The 10207-nt window shown below is 55.2% G+C and overlaps 1 protein-coding gene across 2 annotated transcripts in view; it reads left to right on the top strand.

Moving 5' to 3' along the window:
• Nucleotides 1–10207, top strand: part of FBXO10 (F-box protein 10) — a 30752-nt gene extending 20545 nt beyond the window's left edge. For both annotated transcript variants that reach the window (XM_084898700.1, XM_084898701.1), the window contains 6 exons: nt 888–958; nt 2327–2479; nt 3676–3945; nt 5828–6141; nt 7145–7326; nt 8353–10207. In XM_084898700.1, the coding sequence (XP_084754826.1) occupies nt 888–958; nt 2327–2479; nt 3676–3945; nt 5828–6141; nt 7145–7326; nt 8353–8527 (1165 nt within the window). In that variant the 3' untranslated portion in view covers nt 8528–10207. The remainder of the gene's footprint in view (nt 1–887; nt 959–2326; nt 2480–3675; nt 3946–5827; nt 6142–7144; nt 7327–8352) is intronic.

Consider the following 10207-nt stretch of genomic DNA (forward strand, 5'->3'; position numbering starts at 1 on the left):
TGGATCTGCCCTCCCGGCTGTTGGGCGGGACAGACTGGGATAAACACTATCACAGTCTCAGGAGAGGGCGTGAGCCATTCTGCTATTTGTGCCATAGCAACAAGTATGTACACGCACAGCTCCCAGAGAGGGGATGTGTGGGAAGGCCTTCTTAAAAAGGTGGCATTGGTGCCCTAACCGGTTTGGCTCAGTGGATAGAGTGTCTTCCTGCGGACTGAAGGGTCCCAGGTTCGATTCCAGTCAAGGGCATGTATGTCCCTTGGTTGCGGTCACATCCCCAGTAGGAGGAGTGCAGGAGGCAGCTGATCAATGTTTCTCTTTCATCAATGTTTCTCTCTCTCCTCTCCCTTCCTCTCTGTAAAAAAAAAAAAATCAATAAAATATATTTAAAAAAATAAAAAGTTAAAAGGTGGCATTGGGCCCTGGCCGGTGTGGTTCAGTGGTTCAGCATTGGCCCATGAACCAGGAAGTCAAGATTCGATTCATAGTCAGGTCACATCCCAGGTTGGGGGCGTGCAGGAGGCAGCCAATCAATGATTCTCTCTCATCAATGATGTTTTTCTCTCTCTCCCCCCCTATCCTTTCCTCTCTGAAATCAATAAAAATATTTTTTATAAAGTAAATAAATGTTGTTTGTATGTGGATGCCAGTCAAGAGAGACCACGGAGCCTTGTGCTTCCATGGCATGGCTATCGGTGTAGTTTTCGTCGGCGATAGCTGAAGATTGCTAAATGCCGGGCTTCTAGGACTTCAGGAGGCGCTTTATGCTGCTGGGGGCTTGAGCCATCTGGGGAAGCCCACTACAGAAGGCAGCCACCTTGTGTCGGCATTGTCTTTGACGCATGAAATGGTCTGGCCTCACCTGTCTTGTTCTCCTTACATTTTAGTGGGAACCACATTTTCAAGGGCCGTGCAGCCGGCATAGCCGTGAATGAGAATGGCAAAGGCCTCATCACAGGTAGGTGGGGATGCTGGAGCCTGGCCAGTCAGGTAGTGGGCTCTGCCTCCCCCTCTTCTTACTCCCCCTACTCTCCCCTTCCCCCCCTCCCCCCCCCCCCGGTCCTTCACCCGGACAGACTGGCCTCCTGCTGGTAGTGGCTAACTCGGGGATGCTGGCCCAGTGCTCACAGGATCTCACTGGGTGGCTGGCATCATGCGGTCAGGAACATATATGCCACACAATGTGTCTGGACTCCTCTTGGCTTTTGTACGGGCTCCTGCCTGCTCTGGACACCCATCCCCATTTCCCCTCACCCTGCAGGTCTCCGCCTGGGTGCCCCTTCCTCAGGGAAGCCTGCCCAGACCGCCCCTGTACACATACTGGTGTACACTGACTATACCCAGGAGCCCTGCTCTCCAGGCAGGAGTCAGGGACACAGCAGCGAACCACACAGACACCATCCGGGAACTGACATTTTAGGAGGGGGAAGCAAACAAATAAGTAAAAGCACACATATGCAAGCAGGAGAAGTCCTATGGAGGAGGATTCGTGCTCTACAGATAGCTGGAATAAGGAGCTAGAGGGACTTTGTGGTGTTTAGATTGTGTGGTCAGGGCAGCCCTTTCTGAGGAGGGGGCTTGTAAGCCAGAACCTGGATGGTGAGAAGGACCCTGGAAAAGGCCTGGATTCCATGCAGGGCCGCCTGTGGGAACAGACCTGGCGTGGCCGAGGAGCCGGGAGATCGCGTGTGTGACTGGAGGGTGGTGAATGAGGGGTGAGGGTTTGAGACGGGGTCATAGAGGCAGGAAGGTGCCAGTCACACAGGGTCTCGTGAGCCATTGCACTCTAGTCCCAGCAGGCTGGGCGTCTGGGCCGCCTCAGTGCCGGTGCAGATGGTCCAGGACCACCCTCCGGCTGGGATTCTCCAGCCCACTCTGGGCAGGGAAGGGGCGGGAGAGCCTGGCTGCAGTCAGAGCGGAGGCTGAGGACAAGCTAGCGCCTCCTTTGGCTGGTGGGGGAATGGCTGGGTTCTCCTCCTACTCTAATCCCTCTCTCCTCTCCCCTCCCTCCCCCAGCCCCCAGGGCAGACATCCCCTGCCTGGCCTGGCTCAGGGGCTCCAATGCCCGTTATTCTTAGTCATTAGTTCCCAAGGCCACGGGTACAGTGGGCACTGGGAACACAGGGGAGCACAGACAGACACAGAGCTGGCCTTGGGGAAAGCAGATAGCAAACGTGTCCCTGAGACGCCAGGGAAGGTTTGGGGTGCTGCCTGGGTAAGCCCCGAGCCTCCTGGTCCAGCTTGTCCCTCCTCTCAGCTGCCACGTCCTCGCCGCTGGCGTTGCGGGCGGCCTGTGGTCCTGACCCTCGCGTTGGCCTCTCCCCAGAGAACGTGATCCGCGAGAACCAGTGGGGCGGCGTGGACATCCGCCGCGGGGGCGTCCCCGTGCTCAGGAGCAACCTCATCTGCTTCGGCTACTCGGACGGCGTGGTGGTGGGAGACGAAGGCAAAGGGCTGATAGAAGGGAACACCATCTACGGTGAGGAGCCCATTCCGGGGGAGGGGCCTGGGGCCCGGCCCTGCCTGGGAGGCAGGAAGCCAGGGCCCTCCTTTGTGGGTCCGAGGAAACTGTGGCCTTTCTTTCCCTGGGCTTCCCTGCACTGAATGACCGCACTGATCTCAGGCCACGTGACACGGCCCCTCTCAGAACCCAGGAGCCTCTGGCACATCACCATGTAACCAGAGCGATCCCGTGGGGTCAGCCACGCAGGAAGCGTGGTCTCCCTTTAAAACGGCAGGAGGCAGGAACCCGGTGTTGTGTAAGGACAGGGCCGCTTCGGCGGGGATACCTGAGCATCGTTTCCTGTAACCCAGAGGACCGAAGATAATAGGGGAGAAATAGGATCGTCCTAGGAAGCAAGCTGTTCTCCCTCACTCTGGCTTTGGGTGAAAGCCCTGGTCGGCCCACTGTGGCTCGCGAGCCACATGCGGCTCTTTGGCCCCTTGAGGGTGGCTCGTCCACATAATACCATGGCCTGGGCGAGTCTGTTTTGAAGAAGTGGCGTTAGAAGAAGTTTAAGTTAAAAAAATGTGGCTCTCAAAAGAAATTTCCATCGTCGTACTGTTGATATTTGGCTCTGTGGACTAATGAGTTTGCCGACCGCTGGGTTAAAGCCTTTGTCTTTCTGAACTGTACATTTGATGATGTGTGATCATGATCGCAGCTAACTGGTTCACACCCAACCCTGCAAAGCCCTTTCTACGCATTATTGCGTTTAATCCTCACGTCTGCCTTCTGAGATAATTAACTCCATTTTAAAGGAACCCGAGGCAGGGAGAGGTCCCATCAGCTGCTCCAGGTCACATAGCTAGGAAGTGCTAGGGCTGGGGTTCAAACCGAAGCCGCCTCTGTCTCTTCAGGGAGAGGTGGGGCTCGATGAACTCTGTGACCCCTTTGGCCCCGTCACTGTGGGCTTCTGTGCTCTGACCCGGAGCGTGGCCTTGACGTTTCTCAGAACACCGTTCCACCCGACAGAATGATCCCAGTTGAAAGACCTTCCTGCCGCTTTCCCTCGCGTACGGAGGAGGAGCCTGCAGCCAGAGCCATACGGGACCTGTCCCAGGCCTTTAGCAAACCAGGGACTCTGGCCCGGGCCGGTGCTTCCCCTCGGGGGGACACGCCGGAGGCGGTCACCCTGTGCTCGGTGTCGGTGACCGGCTGCTCTCCTGTCCCAGCTAACAAGGGCTGTGGCGTGTGGATGATGTCGTCCAGCCTGCCCCACGTCACCAGCAACCACGTCAGCTACAACGGCCTGTACGGCGTGGCGGTGTTCAGCCAGAAGGAGGGCGCCAGGGAGCTCCCCGGAGGCCCCGGGGCCCAGGAGCACTTCAGTGAGGACGGGGATGCGGCCCTCTGGGAGCCCGAGCTGGAGAAGGACGAGGACCCGCTGCGCCAGCCCGTCTCCGTGGCGCTGGTGGAGTCCAACAGCGTCAATCACAACGGAGGTGAGTCCCCTCGCACTCCGCCGCGATCCGCAGCCGTCGAGGTCTCTCCGCCTCCATGGCCCCTCCAGCCCTCCGGCCTCTCCGACCGCTTCCTTTGTCCGCTCACTCGATACCCCAGTCCCTGGACTTGAATCCATCCTTTCTTGTCCCCCAGCCCCCGGCTTTGCTCATGCTGCTTTCCTTCCTCCCGTTCACACAGCCCAACATGAACCTCCGAGCCACTGGGGACTCGCCAGCATCCTTTCCTCCTTCGCACCGTGCCCTCCCCACCCCAGGGCACGTGTTAGTTAGGGGCTGGTTCCTGCTGTTTCATCACTCTGATAGGTTGTGAACTTGAGGCAAAAAGTCGGAATCCCACCCACATGGGTGCCCTCTCCCCTGCAGTGCCAAACCCACACCTGGCAGTCACATTGCTAACCAATTCCGAGACACATTTTTCACATTTTAGCATCTTTGATGAGATGTGTCTTGCAATTGATGGCATATCTCTGTTTAATTGGCAATGATTTTTCTTAGCTGTGTAGAAAAATAAGTTTTAAATCCGTGTTATCATTCATTTAATAAAAAATGATGATAGTAGGTATTTCATGTTTATTGAATTAAAATAAAACAAAACAAAACAAAAAACTTACTGTGGCGTTATCTAACCCCAGGACTCCTAACGGGGCTGATGACCAGAATCACTGTTGAGGGCTAGTGGAGGAAGGCTTGTTAAAAAGAGGTGAACACTTAGAAGCATCGAACAGACCATCCAACCTCAGAAGGCAGGCAGGAGGGGGAGGTGGTAAGAGAGCAACTACAGGACCTGTGTGCCTGCATGTAAGCATAACCCATGGACACAGACAGTAGGGGGGTAAGGGCATGTGCTAGAAGGTAGGAATGGTCGGGGAGAGGTCAGTAGGGGGGAAAGGGGACATATGTAATACTTTAAACAATAAAGAATAAAAAACAAAAAAAGAGGTTACTAGGCTCGGAAGCTCATTCCTCTGGGGGTGGCAGAGGTCAGGGCAATCTGTGCAGGACAGGAAAAGCTGTATACATCCACAAACTCTTCATTTGTACTTGCTGTTCTCAACCACGCAGGAGAAGCAACAGGCAGGTACTACCAAGAGATTTGAACTCGCAGCTCAAATTGCTCCCATGTGACCCCATCGTCAGCCTCCCCACACCCTCCATCACTGCCCCGCACCACACCGCTTGCTCTAGTGCTGGCTGGATGTCCCTGGGTGTCCATCTGCCAGGCTGTCTCTTCCCGACCACGTTGGCCGCTCTGAGCCCCCTCCGTTTGTGCTTTTTTCTACGAATACCCCAAACAGCATTTTCTTTCCAAAATTTCTAACACATTTTAGACACATATTACTTAGTTTAGTAAATTTTTTTTAATTCAAACATTATAGAATTTCCCATATAAACAAATTTCTCCAAACAGTGGGGAGGCAGGTGCCAGGTCAGAATGGGAAAGAGAACAAAACAGTTTCCTAGCAGGCAGGTCTGTGTGGAGCTGGGATGGTGGTGAGGGCGCCATCACAGGAGGTGCTCGTGGCGCTGGAACTGTGATGTGGGAGGCGTTCAGTACAGGACGGCCTGGGCCGGACGACCAGCTGAGCCTTTGGGATCTGGCATCCTGTTTCCCTGGCATCTTTAACGGGGACTCGTTTCAGGAGGAACAGCATTTTCTCCATGTTCCCAGGTTTCCTCCTGCTCTGGGTGTCAGCCCGCCTGGAAGCTGCAGCTCCCAGGGGCTGGTTCTGAGTGATGCCGTCTCTTCTTCCCTGCCTCTCCCCCAGGGGCACAGCTCCAGGAAGGCTTTTCCGACGGGTGCTGTCAGGGCTGACCTGGGACCCCCCTGTGCTTTCTCTGCTCCCCACCCCTCCACCTGCAGCCTCAGGACTCTACATCCAGAGCAGCGAGGCGCTGCACGTCATCACCAACGTGATCCACGCTAACGGGGACAGAGGCATCACCATAGCCCAGAGCGGCCAGCTCACCCGTGTGGCTAACAACAGCATCTCCTGCAACCGCCAGAGTGGGGTCAAGGTCGAGGCCCAGTGCAAGGTGGAGCTCCGGGGCAATGGCATCTATGACAACAGAGGCCACGGCATCATCACCAAGGGTGACAGCACCGTCGTCATCGAAAATGACATCATTGGCAATCGGGGCAGCGGGCTACAGCTGCTGCCCAGGTCCGACACTAAGGTGAGTGTGTGTGTGTGTGTGTGTGTGTGTGCATGTGCCCATGTGTGTGTGCCCTTCTTAGCCTGGAAGACAAAGATGGGACTTCACACAAGAGGGGACATATAACTGAGGGATGAATCAGAGTTATCAGCAGGAAGCTAGGGTGAGGGTGCCACCTGGGGTAGCTTGTGGGTCCCCAGGTCAAGGTCAGGGCTGTTCTGGATTTCTGCTAACAGAATAATCTCACAGGGACCCTGTGTGCAGTGTGGCAGGTGTTTAATGAGGAAAGAAGTCTTGCCTCGGGGCCTTTGCACACACTGTTCCCTGTGGACCCGGGACACTTCCCCCACTTTTTCTATCTCAGTCCTACAGCTTGGCTGTGGCTTTTTTTTCGGGAGGCCTTCCCTGCGCCCCCAGGCTATGGAGGCACCCCTTTTCTGGACTTGAAGGTGCTTCTTCCCACCCCCACCTCAGAGAGCGCTTCCCACGGTGCTCTGTCAATGTTCCTTTGCTTTTCTGTCTCCCAGTGGGACAGTGAGCCCTGAGCTTACTTTTTATGCAAAGCGCTGGGCCGGGTGCCAGGCTTTCAAAGTTGAGCCAGTCCCTGCCCATGTGAGTGATGATCCCAAGGCCTCTTCAGCTGTGTGGCTTCATGGCTAGTGACTTAGGCAAGCAGGAAAGACGTCCTTGGCTTTGAGTCTGAGCTGTGGAAGCTGTGGCCTCAGTTGGATTCCTGTGGGTCTTGGCCTCTGGCACCACTTCCCCTCTCTGCCAAGCCTTTGCACATTTTTCCTTCTTCCTATTGCATCCCTGCCTTTGACTGTATCTGATAAACTCCTACAGCTTACCCATCGCCTCTTCCAGGAAGCCTTCCCTGCTCCTCCCATACTCCGCCCTGTCTGCCTCGATATCCCTTCCCTGAGCTCCCATGGCCCACTGGTCACCGACCTAGCATGCTCTTACCTTGTGTTATAACTGGTGAAACACTTACCCTACCCATGTGACAGCTGCCTGCCTTCCCCAGGTGATAAAGAACCGGATCCATTCATTCCGGGCCTACGGCATCGCCGTGCGGGGCCGCACCAGGGCTCTGGTGCAGGAGAACATCTTCTTCCAGGGAAAGACCAACAAGACCATCTTCCAGCAGATCTCCAACAACCGAGAATGCATCATGCAGAACAACAAGTTCCTGGTCTTCAAGAAAAAGTACGTGCCTAGGCCAACTTTCTAGGTCACTCGAGAAGCCAGGCCCAGCGGTTCTGTTGCCCTTGCTCCCTGCAGTCCTGCCAGCTTCCGGCTCTGGCCAGATCAGGGCCTGGGCTGAGGAGCTGCACTTGACTCCCTGGGAGGAAACAAGCTTTCATAGCAAGGGGAATGTGATTTCAAATCTCAGCTCTGCCGGTTACTGGCTACATGACCTTGGGCAAGTTACTCAATATCTCGGAGCCTTAGTAAAATCTAGTTAGCCCTGACCAGGTGGCTCAGCTGGTTGGAGCATTGTCCTGAACACATTAAAAAAAAATAAAGTCCAGAAAAGGGGTGCCTCAGGGCATATACCCAGGTTGCAGGTTCAATTCCCAGTAGGGGTGTGTTCAGGAGGTAACGGATGGATGTTTCTTTCTCACATCAATGTTTTCTTCTCTCTCTTCCCCCACCCCCTGCTCTGTCAAAATCAATAAAAACATATCTTTAGATGAGGATTTAAAACATAGAAATAGATATAGATATATAGATACAGATATCATACAGAATATAGTATTTTGAGTCTTCTCAGCCGAATGTCCTTAGATTTGCCCATGGTCGTTCCTCCTTTTTCTTGCTGAATTGTGATCTATTGTATGGGTATAACATTTACTGGTTTTCCATTCATCAGCTGTAGTTTTTAGTTTGTGGTGATTGTAAATAAAGATTATGTCAATTTTCATGGTTATCCAGCTGGGGTGGGGAGAAGGGAAAATGAAAGAGGAGAAAAAGAAAGCCACTGATCTTATCCAGATCCTTATCAAGAGGGGAGGTTGGGGCTGCTGAAGGGAACTTGCCCAAGATCACATGCAGAAGGCACACCTGGAACTAGAATGCAGGACTTCTGCCCTTTAGCCTCACCAGCGTGGGAGACAAAAAACTACACCTAGATTTAAACACCTGCATCCAGTGAGCTTGAGCCAGAGGTAAGATTTCAGGCATTCGGACAAGTTTTCACTCTTAGACTCTGTTATCATTTTGCATCTTCAGGTCTGATACATGGCGGCTCATGAACCCACCAGCACGCCCTCACCTTGAAAACTCACTCCGAGGCCCTTCTGCAGCCCACAGCGGGCAGAAGGTGGCCGCCATGGCGACCAGGATCACGGCCCGCGTGGAAGGCGGGTACCACAGCAACCGCAGCATCTTCTGCACTATCCTGTGAGGACGGAGAGCCACGGGCGGGCAGCTAGAGCGCGGTCCAGAGACTCTGGGAGCAACGACCACACCCCATTCCCAGGCTCAGGCCGCCAGTGCCAGCCGAGCTAAGAGGTGAGGCCTTCGGGTGGCAGAGGCGTGGAGTCTGAGAAGGCTCCGGATCCTTTCGCCACGCCCCTGGGAAACGGGCTCCCAGGCCTCCTGGGGACCAAGGACCAGGCACCTCCAAAACCCTTCAGCTCCTCCGCTATCAGTAGGAAGGCACCTGAGCGTTTCTCAAAGAAAAAAGGAACAGACTCTGGGTTTCCAGTCCCTCTGGCTCCTGTAGATGATGAGGAGTTGAGGAGACTCAGTGCTGAAGCTGCGGTCAGGTTTCCTGTTTGAGTTACAGGGAGCTAACTGCGTCTCACACACACCCAGCAGGCTCTCGGGGGAGAGATCCACTCCCGAGCGAGGGAAGTAATTCTAGTGAGGTGGAGACAGCTGTCCCAGGCCTCCCCTTCCCCTCTGTCCCTCCAGGACACCACACACCCGCCCAGCTGCCTGCCGGGGCTGGAGTTGAGTTTGGTTTCCTGAAGGACATTGTTTTATACTGAAATATGGGCCTATGATGGAGGAGGGGCTTAGGAAAGGGGGCCCCTCTTAGGCTGATCTAGGGATGATGTGTCAGAACAAGAGGGGCTTCCTTCCTTGCAGTGCCAGGCTGGGCAGTGCAGGACACACAGCTCCCCTCTAGCCTCCAGGAGCTCCCAAGCTCGGAAGGACGTTAGCTCGGTGCCTGCTGCACAAGGACCTCCGTCCCACAAGCACAGCCACACCAGCGGCCCCCTCCTGGGCAGACTGGTGGGGGTGCAGGTGCCTCGGGCCCCTCGTCGGTGTCCATGTTCTCATGGACAACCACCTGCCTTTGCTGATCCTTATGTGCCTTGGCTCATGCTCTCCCCTTCCTGGCATGCTCTTTCTCCCTCTGTCCAGGCCCCACCCATACATGTGTAGCTCCGACACTGCCACCTCCACAGAGCACTCTCTTCCCTCCAGGTGACGGTGCTCTTCCTGCTGAGCCACCCTGTCCTTTCCCGGCCCCCTCAGGTACGGAGCACTTTCCGCCTGGTGTCATCCAGGTCCACCCCTGTCCCACTCGCCTGCATAGGGCCCCATCTCACTGTCTTTTCTCCCCGCACCCAGCCCAGGTCTGGGGGAGGGTCTGCAGCCTGAGTGGGCAGAGGAAGGCCAGTTGCCAAAGGGCTTCGCTGAGCTGTACTGTGAGTGTCAAGGTTCTGGGCGGGCTCAGACCCTGCCCTGGCTGCTTGGGGAAGGGGGTTGGATGCAGGAGCCCCTGGACCTGAACTCGGCCTTTCATGCTAGGCCTTCACCAGCCTGTGGGGGTCGCTGTCGTGCACCTCACCAGTGGCTTCCCAGGCTACTTTTGCCAGGCCCTGGGCGCTGCTCTCCAGGTCCCCGGTGGGGTGGGAGGGGGCTGGGGGGAGCCAGGAGCACTGGCTTCTTGAGGACTTTCCGCACAAGAGCCCTGGCCCCTCCCGTCCCCACTGTCCTTTGCACTTCTCTGGTGGCCCCAGTGTGAGTCGCTGTACAAAATGCTGCCTTTATTATTTTGTAAGAAATGACTTTTCTGTGAACCAAGCGTTTATGAAAATCTCAGCAACTAAAATAAAGTTCTATATTTTAA

This window comes from Pipistrellus hanaki (assembly GCF_964339955.1).
Source record: "Pipistrellus hanaki genome assembly, chromosome: 11".
In the NCBI taxonomy this organism is placed as follows: domain Eukaryota; kingdom Metazoa; phylum Chordata; class Mammalia; order Chiroptera; family Vespertilionidae; genus Pipistrellus; species Pipistrellus hanaki.